Source organism: Drosophila serrata, unplaced genomic scaffold (assembly GCF_035046125.1).
Source record: "Drosophila serrata isolate PLE 108 unplaced genomic scaffold, ASM3504612v1 contig_160, whole genome shotgun sequence".
Taxonomy (NCBI): domain Eukaryota; kingdom Metazoa; phylum Arthropoda; class Insecta; order Diptera; family Drosophilidae; genus Drosophila; species Drosophila serrata.
Genome location: NW_028257058.1, coordinates 467,178 through 487,699, shown reverse-complemented (window position 1 = coordinate 487,699; position 20,522 = coordinate 467,178). Strand labels below are relative to the sequence as shown.

Below are 20,522 nucleotides of genomic sequence, written 5' to 3'. Positions count from 1 at the left end.
TGGCTACATCTCAAATTTCATAAAAATCTGTTGAAAACTAAAAAAAATTAAAATTTTTAATTGTTTTAAATTCCCGATCGTTCCTATGGCATCTATATATTACTATAGTAGTCCGATTTGCATAAAAATGTACACAACATTGAAGAATAATAAAAAATTTCAATATCTTAAATTTAATAAAATTCTGTTTAAAACTAAAAATTATATAATTTTTTTGTAAAAATTATCCATTAGTTCCTATGGAACAGGCCGGATCGAATTACTATATTATGTATTTACAAAAAAATTTTAAGCTTTTCAGTTTTCAAAAAATTTATATTCAATTTGAAATAAAGACGTTTTACATAATTTTATAACTTCGTCTACAATTTTATGAAAATCGGCCAAAATTTTAGAGTAATATAAAATGGCTATATCTTAAATTTTATCAAAATCTGTTAAATACTGAAAATGTTATAATTTTTTTGGTAAACAATTTTCCGTTACTCCCATGATATAGTCGTCCGATCCGGCCCGTTCTGACATATATTCGAGTGAAAGTATATAGAAGACTTACTACCAAGTTTCATTCAGATAGCTTAAAAACTGAGGAACAGACAGACAGACGGACATGGCTAGATCGGATCGGCTGTTGATGCTGATCAAGAATATATATAGTTTATATGGTCGGAGGTGCCTCCTTCACTGCGATGCAAACTCCTGAGTGAAATTATAATACCCTGCAAGGGTATAAAAACTACGACCGAATTTATCGAAAAATCACAAAATGGGTTGGTCAAAATAATAAGTACAGTAATTCTTCTAAGCTTAGAATTCGAAACTCATCAAACTTTTTTTTATTACTGAACTTAGTCTAGTATCTGATATAAACACCCTTATTTTGAATAAGTTTCGGTATAATTTTGGCTTACTAGCACTAAGTTTACGTAAAGTCTCTACTGAAATCTCATATAAGTTTCTTTTAACAAATCTTCACAAATCTTGACTATTTAAAAAATGTATTTGTTACAATGCGACGTTTTAGGTATCCCCAAATTATTTCGGTTTGGTTTAAGTCCGGAAACTGACTTATCATACTCATAACGGTTACCTTGCTGTCATTAAACAAGGCGATAATGATCTTTAAGGTATGCTTTGGATAGTTATCCTGTTGAAAAACCCATCGAAGCTAAAATAGTTTTTTATCCGACTTGGGTTATAATATAATTTATGCGATGTATCTGTTCAGCGGTATGCAATTAAAAACCGCCCCAGACCAGTGTACATCCGCCTTCGTGGTTAACTATGTTTTGCGTGTACCAGGAGTTGAATTCTTTACTTTTAGGTCGTCATAGGAAATTTCTTGAATCGTTTCCAGAAAGATTTATTCTTGTATCATTGATACATTTTGTTCCCTTTGTTGTACCCTTCCGGTCCAAACCATGTCAAATCATGTTCGCCCTACTTTTGATACATCAGGAAATTTTTTCCTCGACGTAATGGACCTTTTTGGGATACAAGTCCTGGTAGTCCTGCCTCTTGTAGTCTACGACGAACCCTTCGGTAATTTCATTGTCAATTTCAGCGGAAGAGGCCTTGGATGACTTGAAGAAGTCCCTTTTGGCAAGTGACGATCCCAATGCCCATTGGTTTAGAACATTTCTCTTTCCTTCCTATTTTTTTTGTGCCATATTTGGCTTAAAGGCATTTTGGACAAGCGTCCAAGACTTTTAGCAAATTTCGCGAAGACTCTCTTGTTTTTGCAGGATAATAGTCACCTGTTTTCTTCAGGAGTAAAATGCGTTGTAAGAACCACCAAAGTTTTTTTTAAACACTAATGTACTTAAATATACTAGGAGTTACATAACAAAAACTGAAAGACTTTGGCCGAATTAGTGATTAAATCTCTTACAGTTTACATTTATCAGTAGTCTTCTTATTATTTTGACTAGTAAGCGTAGAAACGGAAAGAGTTGCGTGGCTGGATCGACTCTACTGTTGATGCTGATAAATTTTATATATGTACACTTAAAAAGGACAAACTTTTAACTAAAATGATATAAATCAAGAAAGGAAGCTGACTTCAGCACGCCGAAGTTTATATACCCTTGCAGATGGAACTTCGATACGAGTGAGAGTGTATATTAGACTAACTGAAAAGTTTCGTTCAGATAGCTTCAAAACGGAGGGACTAGTTTTCGTAGAAACGGACAGAAGGACATGGCTAGATCGACTCGGCTGTTGATCCTGATCAAGAATATATACACTTTCTATGGTCGAAAATGTCTTCATCACTGCGTTGCAAACTTCTGACTAAAATGATAATACCCTGCAAGGGTATAAAGATATTACGTTGTAATACATTTCATAGCAACTAGAAAAAAATAGTACTTCTAATTTCCAGCAAATATTTATAGGTCTTCGAAAATAACAGGAAAATTAAATATTTGAAGACTCTAATTGTGCGATCGCTCAAAAAAAAAATTGAATTTCTTGCCTGAAAAACTAGATTTGGTTTTGGTATACATTCCGTAGGCTTAACTTTTTCGTGATAAAGCTTTTGGACTTACTTTCATTGGCAAGTTTGCTTTCTGTGACATTTCCATAATACTCTCCTCGCTGGGCGAATTGTTAATGTCAAAGTGAGCACGCAAAATTTTTAATTGATCATCGGTGATACGCGTACGAGCACGCTTTTGGTTGGTGGCAGTCAGCTGCAAATAAATGAATAGCATTTGATAAATAATGCATTTTTACACCCTAGCAAATAGGTTTTTATAACATTTTTAGTTTTGTTATTCCTTAAAATGTTATATACTTGTATTTCTTACAAAATAATACAAACTTTGTGTATTATCCCTTATATGTCAAGACTAAATTACAGGATCTTTCTCACCTGAGTGCTTGAGTTGGCGGCATTATGTTGTGTGGGAGTAGGGACTGCCGCAGTTGCTTTTCCCGAATCCCCACTGTTTGTGAGTTGAATATCCGCGGTTGAGGAGCAGGCGTTTAGGTTACTGTTGTTTTGATGGGTTGCTCCTGCCACTACACTGCCTGCTCCTCCTCCTACGCCTCCGCTCCCGCCGAAAACCAATGGCGGTGCTAAGTTCATAAAGTTCAGTGACATTAAATGATGAAACTGCATTAGGTTGAGCATATCCACTGGATTTATTGCAGCCCCAAATTGCTGCTGCTGCTGCTGTTGCATGGTTTGTAGATTCTGTGGGCTCTAAATAAGTTAAGAAAACAACTGATTCTGTGTTATAGCTGGTTTAATTACCTGTAGATGTTGAGAAAACTCTCCCATTGGAAGCAGAGCGTCTGGTTGCATGCCCAAAACCTCTGAGTTGCACTGCTGTTGCTTCAGCAAGTTCGTCAAGGTGGCAAAATATTGCTGCTGAGTCTGAGTATCAGATGTGGGAGCTATGGGACTCTGCCGGCTGCTGTTTGTTTCCTTGGCTAGCAGCTGTGGGTTTTCAAATCGTAGTGGAGACGACCTGGCATCATTAATAGCGGCAACCTCTGCAAAATCACATTAATAAAGTTGTACATACATGTCTTACTTTGGGATTGCAGCTCATTTTGGGTACTTACCTCCTTTAACTTCAAAAGTTTCTTCGGCAGGCAATTCGGTACTAGGTGTAGATTGCGTCTGCGCCAGTGAACTACTGTTGGATCTGACTCCGACTCCGTCTCCGTCTCCGTCTCCGCCTGCGTGCACCTGCTCCATGTGCTTTTGCAGTGCCTGCGTACTCCGAAAATTCCGGTGGCAATGTGAACACTTCGTAGCATCTCTCATCGAGTGATATAGCATGTGCGTTGTCAACTTCTCTTGGGTTTTGAATGCCAAGGAGCACTGCTTGCAACGATATTTGTAGACGTGACGTTCTGAGATCACGGAGCTCATGTGCGTGTCCTGGTAGTGATTGATCATGTTCGTAAGGGTTCGAAATCTCAGATAGCACGGACGACTGGTATGAGTTAATCCCAAACACAGATATTCACCATTTTGAATCGGAAAGTGTTGCGTTTGCTGAGCATGCTGAAGCAGTTGCTCGTCATGCTTGAAGATGGCCTCGCATTTTTGGCAGCAAAGCACATTCATCCCTATTACATTGGTGGTGACAGCTGCTGGATTAGAAGAGGATGAGCATTCTTCGGACGTTGCCGTTGCTTCTTCTGTTGAGATATTGCTACTCTTGTTATCCTCCCAAGCTTTTGGATCAATTAGCATTAGGAGTCGGGATAGACCATCTCTGGCCACATTGTGTACGCTGGTTAAATGAATCTCCAAGCTTGTCTTCTCTCGGAAATGATTCTCCAAGCACAAGGGACATTGTATGCCTGCTTGAATCTTTTTCTCAGCTACCTCACATACCTCTGTTGCCTTGCTTACTTCCTCCACTTCCTCTTCATCCTCTTCCTCCCGCTTAATGTCTGTTCCTGCATCAATGGCATTAGCTCTTTGCTGGCGTACCGCAGCTATGGCTGCTGCTGCTACCGCAGTTTGGAAAGCTTGCAGCGCCGCCGTATTAGTTGGTATACTTATAAAGTCCTCACTGGGATCGGCGCAAGGATGTTCCGTTTCGATATGAGTTTCCATTTCGGTTTTCGATTGCACAAAATATTCACAGAGATTGCACTTGAACACGGTCGTTGGAACGCTGACAGCGGGAACTGAAACGGTGGCAGGAGCATGAGCAGAAGGAGGAGCACTCAAAACCAAACCAAAATCATTCACAGTTGGTGTTGGAGATGTAACGCTGATACCCAACGTTTTGCCGCAAGATGTAGAGCAACTCGAGGGTGAAGTTGTTGTCGGGGAGAATACACCGACATCTGCCCCAGCGATGACTGCCGAAGATGATGATGATGATGCTTCAGCAGCCACAGAAGATAATGATGCTGTTGGAGCAGCGGCACCACAGCTGGTGGCGTCCAAGGATGAGCCCTCTTTGGCTGTAGCTGTGGTGGTGCTTCTTGTTAAATAACCGCCGGTTTCGTAAGACATATCTGAAAAAATATATATGAAAATCGAATAAAAAAAATAGAATTTGAATTCTTAATCTAAAAAAAATTAAGGTTAGCTCCTCTTTCTTTCTCCTCCTCTTCGAACTCCTCCCCTTCCTCTTACTGTTTCCCTTTCCCTTCCTCTACTTCCCTCTTTTTATCCGGGTAATAATTATTTCTTCGCGATTAAACTTTTTTTAGGCTGGTTTGATTTTTTTTTTAATTTTCCGATCGTTCCAATACCAGATATATAGTCGCCCCGTTCGTACATGAGTGAGAGTATATAAAAGAATATCTGCAAAGTTTCGTTCAGATAGCTTCAAAACTGAGAGACTAATTTGCGTAGAAACGGACGGACGGACAGACGGACATGGCTAGATCGACTCGGCTGTTGAAGCTGATCACGAAAATGTATACTATATATGATCGGAGATGACTCCTTCATTGCGTTGCAAACTCCTGACTGGTGCTGCAATGCTCTCCGCGCACACATGCCTTCTGGCCTCTTCTTCCTTCCTCCTTTCCATCACTCCTTATAAATTTAAGAGGGTGCCACGCTGTACAGCTGCGGCCATAGTAATAGCTATAAAACAAGGAAGCTAATTTCTACAAATATATAATATATATTTCAGTCAAAAAAAAACCTATTGATCGATCCGTCCTAAGAAAAGATTTTAAAATCGTATTAAAAGATTTATGCTCATATTAAATACTAAAGTTAAAATAATAAGTAATGGAAAGTTTAATTAAATAAACCCCTACATTTTCTATTAGACGTTGTCCGATTCAAGTTTTACATTGGTTATTAATTTACCGATCTTTCCTATTGCTGAAGGTTGATATAGTGTCCGAAATTTTGTAAACCCTTGCAGATTGCAATCAATATATAAACATATTATATTTACAGTTTTATAGTTACAGTTTTATATTCTATTCTATTATATTCTAAATATTGTGTGATAGAGTAGTCCCATCTTCATAAAATTAAACTGAATTTTTAAAATACCACAACATCTTAACATCTTGACTTATATGCAAATCTGTTGAACCCTAAAAAAGTTAAAATTTGTTTCGATTGTTCTTTTGGTCGTTTGATCCAACTTATATACGAGTTAGAGTATCTATAAGACTAACTGCAAAGTTTTATTTAGAAAACTTTTAAACTGAGAGATAGTTTGCGTAGAAATGGGCAGACGGACGGACGGACAAGTATGACTAGATCAACTCGGCTTTTGATGTTGATCAAGAATATATATACTTAATATGGACGAAATTTTAATACAATTATTATACAGTTTTGTATTCATTTGTTTCATTTACAAAACAGGAAATATTTCTTAAGGAATTCATAAAATTATACTTTTTGCATGAAACAGATTGTTAAATATTTGTTTAAGGAATTAAAATTAATGGTAATATTATATTGGTATTATATTAAATGGACCAGTTTTAATGCTAAACGTAAAAAAACAAGAAAGGAAGTAACTTCGGCACACCGAAGTTTGTATACCCTTGCAGATTGAAATTCGATCAACAATTAATGCAATATAAATTATATATATTTATGTACAAAAAAAAATTAAATTAAATTATGTATATGGTATAGTAGTCAGATAGGAAAAATGAAAATCTGTTGAAAACTGAAAAGGTTATTTATTTTTTTGTTTTTCTTAATATTTTCCGATCGTTAATATGGCAGCTATATAATATAGTCGCCCGATCCGACCCGTTTCGACATGTATACGATTGAGAGTATATGGAAGACTCGGACGGACGGACAAACATGACTAGATCGATTCGGCTGTTGATGCTGATCTAGAATATATATACTTTATATGGTCGGAGATGACTGCGTTGCAGTCTTTACTTTACTTCTTCGTGTTTATTTTTACGACGTTATTGTTTGTATCTTTTGCGGTACGGAGGTATCGATGGAGCGGCGACTGCTGTTTGTTGTTTTGTTGTGTGTCTCTGCAAGGAGGCCTCACTGTTCTGCGGTTATATGCTATGACTGCTGCGGTTCATACCCTGCACGACGCCGCCGCCTCCGCCTTCGCCTTCGCCTTCGCCGCATCACCATCTGATATGGGAATCTCAAACTGCTGGAGAGCGTGGAGTCGGAGTTAAATTTGATTTTGAAAAAGACTAGTCTGAGCTCAAGTCTGAGCTCGATCGGGACTGGGGAAGAGCAGCAAGCAAAGTGTGCACGTCACTAATTGCAAATTCGATGGATACACATAATCGTTTTTGCATTCTTAAGTAATTTGTAATAATTTCCTTAAGGGTCAGCGTCTCAGCGTATAAATCTCGGAGCAAAGCGGAGAAAAAGAGAGGGCGAAGGCGAAGGCAAAAGAAGAATTTAGGTAAACGCGACGATGATTCCTGAAGGTAAGCGGACAAGGAGAGAGGAGGTACGAAGGTAGGGAGACTGAGGATGAAGTCCAAGGCGAAAGACGAACGATAATAATCGAGGAGGAGAAGGAGTAGGAGGACGGGAGGCCAAAAGAAGAACTAAAATTGAACTGAAATCAGCGCTTAATGATGAGTTACGAACCGAACGAATACCGAACCAAACCGTATTATAACAATATGCAATATGCAATATGTTTTTTGTGGTATTGGGGACGGGGAAAAATATATACATACACACACATGATTTGTATTGTAAGCTTTTTAATTGATTCTTTAATTTTGTCTAAGAAATTGTATTTGACGATATAAGGAAAACAGTGTGTAAAAAGCGAGCTTACCTTCATTTTCATAAATCCATTCTGTTATTTTAAACACATCATTTAAAGCTGGATTTTCCTTATTCTCCGTACGACGCTGTAAGCATACAAATTGTTCCACTTGCATGTGTCTCATACTCTTCACGTGCTGCACCATTTCATGGAGATTCTTAGCGCTAAAATTGCACAGCTGACAAAGAAGTACTAGATGTTTCTTACTACTTTGATCTTCTTCGGGACAGGACTCGTTGTCGTTTTTCCTCAAGTTACTCTGCTGTATAATGTACAGTAAATGTTGAAATATCATTCGCATAGTATCGTGGCGCATTTGTTGTGTGTGCAGCGAGAGTTTTTGTATCGAATTTGTGTTAAAATCACAACAATTGCATTTTAACTGCACGACATTGGTGTGTTGTTGTTGAAAGTGTTGTTGAAACTTGTACTCGTTGCGTATGCCGCCCTCCTTAATGTGATTGACATAGCTGAGTTTCTGCAAATGCTTATCTGTCTTGCTGTGCAGTTGAAAGTTGGCTTTGAGATTCGTCTTATAATTACACAGTCGACATATATAGTTGTTGTTGTGAATTAGCATTATCTCTGTGGAGCACGAGGAGGCGGTGGTTTGTGATCGCGATCGATCTACTAGCAAGTGTTGATTAAGATCATCCAAATTGTTGGTGTTGAACGAGTCACAAATGAGGCAACTATAAAGAGCCGAGGGCCATTCGTTGGGCTTCGAGATAGGCTGCGATAAATCTCCTGTTGGATCTCCCCCGCTGTCAATAATGCCTCCAACCATTGGCATGCCTATGCCTAAGCCTAGTCCTTGATTGTGAGCCGTCTTCACAACGGGCTTCGGTGAAATGGAAAAGTTAAAGGGATCTGGTGACGAAGATGTTGGTGATAGTTTGGTATTAGCTGAAGACTGTTGCTGTTGCTGTTGCTGCTGATGGTGCAGCAACTGAATCATCAGGGCTTGGTTATAAGCCAAATCTGCCAAAGCGACTTCCGGCAGAAAGGAACCTGCTACTCCGCTAGAACTGACTGCTCCCGGAACACTGGATTGTTGTTGCTGCTGTTGCAAAAAGTTGAATGTCTGTATATGCTTTATATTGTTCTGCAGCACTGCCATATTATGTGTATGCTTCTCGCTGGTCATATGAATCCTTAAATTTCGAGCAACCGATGTCTCATAGCTACAAATATCGCACCGAAATGAAGGCTTTGGCTTTAGGTTAACGTTGGAGCTGGAAATGGGGCCCGTACTGGAACTAGCATTTGAGTTGTTCGAAATAGAAGGATTTCCCACAACATTGTTCGATGTAAGGCAGGACGAGGAACCAACTGGAGGAGGAGCACTGTTGGAGGAACCAGCTCCCTGAGGCGAAGAAGAGCTGCTCGATAGAAGCAACTTCCCTGTGGCCACGGCCGCAGCGACCATATTCTGCGAGCTGTTCAACTCTTGCATATTATTTAAATGCTTATCAGATTGCATGTGAATCGAGAGATTCCCCTTGGTGGTCGTGGAATAGTTACAAATCTCACAGCGATACGGCTTATAGCCGCAGGAATAGGATTCCCCACGTGCCAAGCGAGGATGTTGCTGTCCTGGATGTGCAAAAAGGTTAGTAATAAGCGATTATTAGTTTTTAAAATAACATATTTATACAATTCCATACAACTTTATAAAACTTGCTTCAAAGACCCGAAGTTTTACGCAATTTGCATTTTTATATCATTTATGGAGAATGACCCACGTGACGGGTGTTTTTTATTTAATTTTATTATTTTTTTAATTACTCTAGTTTACTTTAGACCTAGAACTAAGAACTTTGCATCACTTTTTGAAAAAATTGTATAGATCGACTCGGCTATTGATGCTGATCAGAATATATATACTTTATATGGTCGGAGATGACTTCTTCACTGCGTTGCAAACTTCTGATTAAAATTATAAAACCCTGCCAGGGTATAAAAATTAAGTTGAAATATGGAAACAATTTTAGTGCTGAACTACAACACCGAAGAAAAAGATTTAATAAAATACAATAATAATCTTGATAACTGCAAGGCAATCGATTAAGCCGAATAAATTTTGAATAGTTGAAAAAACGTGAAAAAGGGACTTTTAAAGTCATGTATTAAATATGTTATTGAAGCAAAGAATGGGGAAAACCATTAAACACCCTAAAGGCGACTTTTTTGATAGATTCTATTCATATCTTTCTATTTTTTTCGAACGTTCTATTTATTTTATTTTTTTTTAATTTGATGTCATGCAGTTCCACCAGTTGATTGAACTTTTAAATATATATCATTTAAATGCAGTAATGTATATTACCTGCCAAACAATAACCGCACGCACTTTCCCCATCTGGATGCTTCTCCCGCATGTGAATCTCCAGCGTTTCCTGATATTTGTAATGCCAATTACATTGTGGACATTTTAGAGTCTTGCAGGAGTTTCGTGTGGACATTTGGACGCCGCTGTTCAATCGTGCCGAATTAAGCAACATTTCACATCTGAAATAAGAGTAAAGTGATGTTATAAAAAAACTAAAGCTTCAAGATTTTATTATAAATATAACAAGAAAGAAAGCTAACTTCGGCACGCCTAATTTTGTATACCCTTGCAGGTTGCAATTGGATTATAATTAATGTATACAATAAAAACCTATTATATTCACAGTTTTACAGTTACAGTTTAACAGCTTTATAATATAGTCTCCCGATCTTTATAAAGTTAAAAAACAAAATAATATAAGATGGATATATCTCAAACTTTAGGATAATGTTTTAAGTTACATGTTGAAAACAGAAAAGGTTAATTTTTAAATGTATTTATTTATCGATCCTTCCTATGGTAGCTTAAATTAAAACCGACATTCTAGAATCATAAAATGGATATATTTCAAATTATATACAAATCTGTTCAAAATTGAAAAAGTAAAAATTTGTTTTCTAAAATTTTTCCGATTGTTCCTATAGCCCGTTCCGACGTATATACGAGTGAGAGTATATAGAAGACTAACTGTAATGTTTTATTCAGATAGCTTTAAAACTGTGAGACTAGTTTGCATAGAAACGGACAGACGGACAGACGGACATGGCTAGATCGGATCGGCTGTTGATCCTGTTCAGAATATTTATACTTTATATGGTCGGAGATGACTCCTCCACTGCATTGCAAACTTCTGACTGAAATTGTAATACCCTGGCAGGTGAGTGCCGTGAAATCAGGCATTACTTTATTGCTTTTCAACATAAATATATATAATTTATATTGTATTAATTCCAAGTCATCGAAGTTCTACCTGCAAGGGTAAACAAACTTCGACATGCCGAAAATCACTTCCTTTCTTGATAAATTTCACCCAAACTGGTTCAGGTACTGTGTATTTCACATGCGGTCTCACTAAAAGCTAGCTTTTCTACTTGTATAAAATCACTTAGTTGCTTTGATTATTTTTAATTTGATAAACGCTGCATCCCATTCAACAACAAAGTGTCGGTAAAATTTTAATGATACCCGGAGAAGCTGAACTCGAACCCGAATCCGAATCCACCGCAGTCACCTCGGTAAGCGACACCATTAAATTTGTGACAATTGAGAAACTGTGGGAGCATTTATTAAGTGAAATCAGCGCAATTGGTTTAATTTTTGTCTCCCATTCTGAACAAAAAGATCATAAAAAAAGATTTTCCAACATTTTTGTTAATTGAAACACACAAGCGTACAATTTACACATTTATATTATAGAGGAATATGCATATTACATGGAGCCTTGTTAATTGTTAATAATAGATTCATATAGGTGGCTCTCAATTAAGCAATTTCATTGTGTTAGTCTTCTCCAAAGCCCTCTTTTGGATGGATAAAATAAGAAAATAATTTATTGTTCAGTTTGATAATAATTTAAATACATTTTTGATAACCAATCAAGAATACACTGAAATTTCGATAATTTTGATAATTCCTGATTCTTTCTGTATTTAGTATTTCCCAGTGTCACAATGAGCTTCTATTTCAAAAATTTTCAATGCATAGAAAGCTAACATTGGGCCGCCGAAGTTTGAATACCCTTGCTTACTTTCATTACATTCTCCTATACATACTATATTTACTATAGTTTTCAAGTTACAGATTTACATTCAAAGCTTAGCATTTTCCACACTGCAAAGTTTGCGTAGAAACGGACATACGGACAGAAAGGTAGAAGGACAGACGGACAGACGGACAGACGGACAGACGGACAGACGGACATGGCTATATCGACTTTGACTTTGGGGATGATCAAGTAGTCTCCTTCACCGCGTTGCAAGCTTCTGACTAAAACTATAATACCCCGAAAGGGTATAAAAAGTGATGGCAATCAGTGGACCGTTAACCAACACGAGTTGGTTGTGCTTCCAAACCCCAAATCCCAAACGTCATTTGCGTTTAAATGAACAAGCTAGTCTAGTCGAGCCAGCAAAAATCACCTAAGGGCATAACTCCTCCTCGCACATATTTCTATATCGCAATTACTAGGCCCAGCTTACTTGGCCTAATGACTTATTGTTCAGCTCAGCTCTCGTTACAGTTACAGTTCAAAAGTTCAAACGCACAGCCTTAAATAATTAGCCATATTAGGGCTATGCTTGAACAGACACGTAATCGCAACCCTTTCTCTCCATCCGGCATAATAATATTTGCACCCTGTTAGTTAACTACCCCTTAGCAAGTAACCTAACGAACCGCTGACGGCACAATGCCTCGAAGGTTTTCTTACTTTTTAATATATACATACATATGTACATGCATATGAATAAATCGGGAAACCTTCAGTTAAGAGTGTCCGCGTAGTGACCTCCATGACTGCCTGACTACCGAATTTGTACACAGGTAGTCGAAAAAAAGTATTAACACAACAACCTACATATTTGCACATCCTCAATTGTTTTAGTTTTTATTGTTGTTGTTGTTGCTGACCATTCCCCTAACCTTTTTTTATCGCGTAGATTGATCTATGCAGAAGCAAACCGAAAAGGAAAGTAAAGACATCGGTTCATAGGACAACGGTAGAAGCAAAAGAATAGATGCATATTGTTTCCATTTTTAATTTAAGTCTATTCGATAAAGGTTTCAATTGGCTGGAATTAAGCTATGTCCAAAATGAAGAGACATATTTTCTTGATATTTCTACGCACTATAATGCAACAGTAAGTAACGCATACATACCGCGCACAGTCCACACCCTGGGGACGTCCGTTGATGTGATCCGAACAGGCACCAATGGTGAAGCTGGATGAGGCGCTTGTTGATGCGCCCGCGCTTGTCGCCCCTGCATTTCCCACGCTGGTTACTGATGATGAACTAGGGGACATTGCCAGGTTGCTGCAGGGCGAGCGATGTGGCGGTACCTGATGCTGGGGCAAAGACGGGGACTTGGTCCTTCCTTGGATCTCAAGGAATTCACAGGTTTTACAATCGACGCCATTAAAATCAGGATGTTCGAGGCATTGGCTGGGAAATAAGGAACTTTGATGTTGCTGCAGTTGCTGTTGAAGGAACTCGGTTATCAGCTTAACACGATTGCCGTTTGATTCAGTTTTGTTGGCGGCCAGAGCTGCTAGCGAAGCATGGAAAGAACTGACTTGAGGAGGGAATATGCCAGGAGCAGTGGCTGCCAAGAAATCCGAGTTGGAAACCTCTGATAATTCATTTCGTTGAGGTGACGATGATGAGCCTGGATTCATTTCAATTTCCAATGAAGACTCTACTGACTTATTATTATTGTTACTTAGATTATCAGTACGGGATAATGATGAGACCTCGCAGGAACTGGTTGAGGACGATGATGAGGGTACAGATACTTTCGATAGTTTATTAGTCTTTGTTGTTTCTGTTTCTGAGTTTAAGGAACCAAATTTCAGAGATGATTTCACCTGATGATAATGATAATTTGCACTAGGTGCTGCCATTTGATTATTACTAATATGATCAGAATCTTGATCGTCTTCGGGATCATTCTGCATCTCTCGCTCTCTGCACTGATCATAATTATCATTCTCTCTCTCTTTCTCTGTCTCTGTCTCTTTCGCTTTCTCTTTCTCTTTCTCTTGTTGATCAGTTTCGGTCAGAATAGGAACGACAGCATCGGCAGATATCTGTTGTAGATTCTTCTCATCGGCAACATCACCGGAGGCATTAATATCCAATGGCTGCAGAAATGATATCGATGGCTTCTCATCCATATTTCGCTGTATTATGGCGCTAGAATACTCCCGTTTAAGTAGCTGCTGTTCCAACTCGATTAAATTGAGCTTGTGTTCGGCGTTAGCATGCAAGCTAAAGGACTTGACGTTGCCAAATGATAATTTGCATATGAAGCACATTAATATTGGTTTTTGAATCTTGAATATTATATCTCTAGTTGGATTAGAGTTAGCATCCTGCGCCGTTACTACGCGAAATGAATGTATCTTGGGACTGGTTTTGTACAGAGTCTCCTTCTCCTGCTGCTGTTGCTCCTGTTGCTCCTGTTCCTGTTGTTCCTTTTTTTCTTTCGCCTCCACAAAACCGAAATCTTTGGCATTCGAGAAGTCCTTCTTCACTGAAATAGATGCTGGTGCTTGCCTATACTTCGAAGTTTCACCACTTCCATGATCATTGGCATTATCTGCATCGATAATATAGGCGCTGCTGCCATCGAGATTGTATACTATTTTGCCATTAAAAGTTTCCACATCAGTACTGGACATTGGAGAGCCGTCTTCGTCATTACCATTATTATTGAAGCTGAAATAAATAAATTTAAAACTTTATTGTCATAATTATAAGAGTAACAGAGTAAGTGTAACTATAAGTCAATAAGACGAGCTGCTTGTTTTAAATGTTATTTTGATCGTGTTAAAATTAATAGCAATCAAAAACGGCAACTTATGTTATTCTCTCATATAATATGCATTACCAGAAATAGAAATTGGACGTACAATGAAGTGCCATTCAAATACCTCTAAGGCAGAGTTCGCATAGTAACGACAGCTCTGTATGCATATATAGGATTTTGATTTCAACACTAACTTGCCACCCTACTGCAAGCTGTACAACTATAAATATTAACTCTGTTTGATTAGTGAGCTTGGTCCTCATTTGGGAATTGGCTAAAGTTGTTGCAGAAATAGTAAAGTTCACTGCCTTATGGATATGCGCAAGACAAAGGAAGTCAAGGTTTCCCTGCCGTTTGACTTCCCCCGATCCGCATCCGTTCCTCTTTTGATTCGTTCGAAAAATATTTCGCGCGTGCCTCTGTTAGTTTTTTTTGTATGTCTTTATTTCTGTGGAGTCGTCGTCGTCGTCGTTATCTGTTCTTCATATTCCTCAACTGGTTTCAAAGTCAGAGTCAAGTTTTTTCTGCTGCCTTTACACCCACATACAAAATTCCGTGATATATCAGCCACCATCAAGTGGTGCGGTGGTGTTTTTGCTTTTGATTCTGTTTCTGTTCCACATGTACACAGTGATAAACACAGGACCCAGTTAGTATTCATATTTCCCCGGTGAACACATCGCAGGCACTTCTACTGGGGGAATGCATATTGTTTTCTCTCCGTGCAGCTACAGACACCACTTGAGCTTTGCTTGTGGCGTTTTAGCTGCGGTGCGGCTTTTGCAGTTGGCTGCAGTTGAGGTTACAGTTGGCTTGGTATGCAAACGACTCGGACGCAGAGCCAGAGAGAGACCAAAGAACCCAGGACGAGATCCAAGCATTGCACCTTTAGTCGAAAAGAATGGATTTTGTGTTCTTCTCCTCTCTCCAGGAATGCCAATATTCGTCGGACAACGCCACGAGCAAAACTGACTTAATTTTTTGGTCTGCGTTACCTTCCTCCCAAAGGTATTTACAGTTTTGCACAATAACTTGAGAACTTCCAACTAACTGTGTAGTAAGAATGTGTGCTTCTAATCCACACATAAATGCTTATAAGGCGTACATACAAATTCTCATTAATCAGAAATTAATCTAAGCTAAATGTTAAGGAAAAGAGCGAGATGTTTTCTTCATTCAACCACTCATATCCCCACTCCCCTTTTTATACCATCGCAGAGAATTATAACTTTAGTCAGAAGTGAAAAAGTCACTATTCTTGATCAACATCAACAACCGAGTCAATCTAGCCATGTCCGTCCGTTTGTCTATCCGTCCTTTCTTGTTATACCCTTGCAGGGTATTATAATTTCAGTCAGAAGTTAGCAAAGCAGTGAAGGAGTCACCGCCGACCATATACAGTATATATATTCTTGATCATGTCCGTCTGTCCGTCTCTCCGTTTAGTCTCTCAGTTTAAAAGATTTTATATTTTTTAGCATTTAGTTTTTAATTTTATAAAAATATGACGACTGTATCAAATAGCTGCCATAGAAACGATCGTACCATATAAATATATAAACTGTAAATATAATATGTATACGTTAAAGAAATGAAAGCAGGCATTACTTCATTATTTTATAACATAAGTATTGTATATAATTTATATTGTATTAATTACTAGTTATCGAAGTTCTATCTGCAAGGGTATATAAACTTCGGCGTGGCAAAGTTACATAGCTTCCTTTCTTGCCTTTATTTATTTCTACAAAATTTGTTTTTAACTAATTCTCAATAATAATTATTTTTGAGTTTAAAGCTTTTGAAACTGGCTACTCCTGCATTTTCACAAAACATGATTTTCCAACATTTTGATCACATCTTAAGCTAAATTCAATTGCGTAATTGATTCAAAAGATTTTTCGATCAATTTCGTAATGTTTTATGAGAGCAGCTGTAGGCATACATATATGTGTGTAAATTTTGATATTCCCCAAAAAACGATAGGTAAGGCACTTGCATGCAGAAGCTATTTAATGCATATACCTATATGTATATTTAAACGAAATGAGTTATTGACAATGGTTGTTTTTTGTGCTTGCATGCACACACTCACTTACATACACTGCCTGCTAATTCGTGTGCAACTGCACGCACATACATTATATTCAAGTTGTCATCAGAAAGAATAAATGTACATACCTATGTACGTATGTATGTACCTATGTATAGTTGCAGTTGACAGTTGGGAAAACGCATTTTCAGATAATTGCCGAGTGAACTGACGAACCGAGTACGCTCGAGTAATTACCCAGTTAGATGGTTATTGTTCTTTGTTAACCTTTTATTACCGTCGAGGTAGTTTGATGTCAGTGCGGAATTGCTTCCTTGCAGAGGGAATGGCTATATACATATCTATATTAAAATATGTATTTACATACATACATACGTGTATAAATAATCATATCACTCAAAAGTTTACGGTTTACGGACTTTGTCTGAGCGCCCTTTAGTTATTAAAGCTTATTGATTTTCCAGCTTTAGCTTGAAGTTCTATTTTAGGTTTTTTGCATTAAATTTTACTCTTTCGTATTTAATAATGACAGTTGCAGCTTGGTACGGATTTTGTATATATATTAAACATATAACGACGAATAGCATAAACTGTTTTATGTCGAAAGAATCAAATATTGAGACCTATTTTTGCGAAAATGTTGATGGGCCGTGCGAAGTATTGGAGTATTTTTCCAACGGGGCAATAAAATAATTGATGAAACGATCTAAATAGTCTATTTTGTGGTTTCTTGGCCACAAAAGAAACAAATTATAAATACGAGAACTAAATTAAAATAAGATCTCCTGGATCTCTCTCCAGATCGCACACGTATTGTTGGGAAAAACTAGGATGTTTGCCTAAAAGGTTGGGTTGGGTTGGTCAATACTAGATTAGTAATCAGTGACCAAGTTTTTCCTGGTGATCGCTAATGGTACACTACGCTTTCGGTTAAATAGTCAACAAGAACGCAAGCTTACTTCAATTCAATTCGATCATTAATAATTAATACAATATAGATTATTTACATATATTTATTTTAAACAATATTTCTGATTCCAATTTGATCAATAATATAATACAACATAAATTAGGTGTATGTTAAACAAGAAAGGAAGCTACCTTCGGTACGCCGATGATTATATACCCTTACAGATAGAACTTTGATGACTAGGGATTAATACAATATAAATTATATCAATATTGTTAATAAAACAATGAAATAATCCTCTATATTTAACTATCGTTTGTATCAGCTATATGATATAGTGTCCGATTTTCATTAAATTTTACTCAACATTGTAAAATAATACGAAATGGCTATATCTCAACATTGAATAGTGAGAGTAAATAGAAGACTAACTGCCAACTTGCATTCTGAGAGAACGGACATGGCTAGATCGACTCGACTGTTGATGCTGATCGAGAATATATATACTTTATTGGGTCGGATATGATTCATTCGTTGCATTTTAAACTTTCGACCAAAAATATGATATACCTATTTCCATTGCTCCTATGTTACTCTTTTGATCCTTTTCTATCGATATTTCACCCATCGATACATTTAAGCTAGTAGCAATACATAGTTTATCGCGAAAGGATATAATAGTAGGACTATCTTTCGAAATCCGTCAGTTATCAGTGATCATGTTGTTCCAAATAATGATAATATACATAATTCTTAGTTTCGCACAAACGAATTCTCGACTTCATCCAGAACAAGAGCGCCCGAGTTTGCCTAAATAACCCTCGATGCAAAATCACCTTGAAAGATAGAATAAAGGTGAAAGGAACGAGGTACACCAATCTACCAAGTACAATATATGAAATCTGTACGATGTCTGTGATTGTATTCATGTTTTGGGTTTTTTTTACTAAGAAATCGCCTTTTGTTCTCGAGAGAAGAGATCCCCAACAGCAGCGGCATAAAAAAGTTGCGAATATAAAACAAAAGTGTCACTTGCCGAGGGTCTGGAGGTAAACCAGACGGTGTCCGAAGCTTGAGCTTGCATTGTTATTATTCCCCTTTTGTCTTGATTCCTTTTCTTTTTCTTTTTATTTCTTTTCTTTTTCCACTTATTTGTGTATTTGTGGAGCATACACACATACGAAGGCATGGGTGAGTTTTTACCAGAAGAGCCCCACAATCATTCATTTCGGTAAGATCAATGAATATCGATACGACAATATACCTGGGGAGGCAGAAAAGAACTGCTACAAAAAAGGCAACCAGAAGGCGAAAGCTAAGGGATTCACTTTGATGGACTGTTTTCAAAAACTTGCAAAAAGCAAAAAAGAGTATCTAAAGGAGAAAAACCAACAATAAATTTAATTTTTTCATCCTTCATTAAAATTGTCGCCGCATTGTTTCTCCAACTGAATGAATATGTTAATGAGTGTGAGATTTTGAGCTTTTCGCAGACAGAGTACCAAATGTATTAACATATATGTATGTATATAATATATAACGAGGAATAAGAGTGCTTAAAAAACAAGAACCATGTAAATACTTATGTACATAGGAAATAAAAATAAAAAAAGCTAAGCTTAAGCACGCCGAAGTTATTATACCCTTGCAGATTGCAATTCGATCACTAGGAAATAGTCCAATTTATTATTAATTTACAGTTTTTCATTTACTGTTTTACACTCACAGTTTTGCATCTTCCTCTATATGTAATGATATAGTAGTCCGATTTTCATAAAACTAAAACCGATATTCTAGAATAATGTGAAGTTTAATGAAAATCTGTTGAAAACTTGAAAAATTATAATCTTATAATATTGTATTAATTTCTCGATCGTTTCTATGACAGCTATATGTTATAGTAGTTCGATTTTTATAACATTTTACAGAATATTGTAGAATAATATACAATGGCCATATCTCAAATTTGATCCAATTCTGTTGAAAACTGAAAAAGTTGTAATTTTGAATTCAAAACGACTATATCGAAAATTAGAAATTCAAAGACAAGTGCAATATATGTATATAGCAAAATGCAAAACTGTGAATTTAAAATTGTAACTGTACAATTATAAATATAATATGTATAGTAAATGTATTGAAAGTTTAATGCTTTTAACATAATTTATATTATAGGTTTTCTTCTTCCTTTTAATTTCTACGCAAACTAGTCTTCTATATACCCTCACTCGTATATATGTCGAAACAGACCGGATCGGGCGACTATATCATATAGCTGCCATAGGAACTATCGAGTAATTAATACAATTTAAAATTAGATCTAGAGGAAAAAGCAAATTGTGAATTTAAAAGTGTAAATATTAAAAGTATAGATGAATTTGCTACAAAATGTCATATTAACTTTCCCCTTTTTATTAACATTCAATAAGAAAAACTTATATTTTAGCTGAAAAAATTGGTTGTGCCAATTGTATGACCATAGACGTAGCTTCCTTTCTTGTTACAACTTTAAGAAAAGTAGAGAGAGAGAGAGAGAGAGAGAGAGAGAGAGAGAGAGAGAGAGAGATGCTTAACAAGGTATTCGTTTTTAGAAACAGTTTGCGTTTTTACTGTCTGAATGCTTCGGAAAAATTGAAATATGCCTCAATGTACCATTATTATTTGGCTTAAGGGTAAATCACAGTATGAATTCATCAATGAATTTATTAATAACAAAGACCTGCAGCTCGCTCACAGGATGCGACAACACCCGAAGACCGCTATCAATAAGGATTGACAAAGATTTGGTTCTGCGGCAAGGGTTCCGCACCGAAATCAAGAAGCAGAAGTAAAACAGAGTTATATTAAAGCGAATTAATGCACAGAAAATGTATATGTACATACATACATACAATATCAAAAAGGGAGAACGAACCAAGAACAACAACAAAACAAAAAACAATGATGAAGAAAAAATGTATTGTATTTTA

General features: G+C 37.0%; 1 protein-coding gene across 10 annotated transcripts in view; it reads right to left on the bottom strand.

Annotated features, from left to right (window-relative positions):
- The window catches only part of zfh2 (Zn finger homeodomain 2), a 48,514-nt gene that overhangs the window by 8,299 nt on the left and 19,693 nt on the right, over nucleotides 1-20,522 (bottom strand). For 6 of the 10 annotated variants that reach the window (XR_015270283.1, XR_015270281.1, XR_015270284.1 and 3 more), the window contains 7 exons: nucleotides 12,940-14,499; nucleotides 10,060-10,241; nucleotides 7,740-9,326; nucleotides 3,574-4,992; nucleotides 3,260-3,501; nucleotides 2,876-3,208; nucleotides 2,550-2,693 (listed from right to left, as the gene is read on the bottom strand). Coding sequence is in view for 5 of the 10 variants with exons in the window: in XM_086826451.1 (XP_086682577.1) it covers nucleotides 2,550-2,693; nucleotides 2,876-3,208; nucleotides 3,260-3,501; nucleotides 3,574-4,992; nucleotides 7,740-9,326; nucleotides 10,060-10,241; nucleotides 12,940-14,462 (5,430 nt within the window). In the remaining 5 variants the exon portion in view is untranslated. The remainder of the gene's footprint in view (nucleotides 1-2,549; nucleotides 2,694-2,875; nucleotides 3,209-3,259; nucleotides 3,502-3,573; nucleotides 4,993-7,739; nucleotides 9,327-10,059; nucleotides 10,242-12,939; nucleotides 14,500-20,522) is intronic. The other 4 variants (XR_015270285.1, XR_015270282.1, XM_086826449.1 and 1 more) reach the window with 1 other exon arrangement.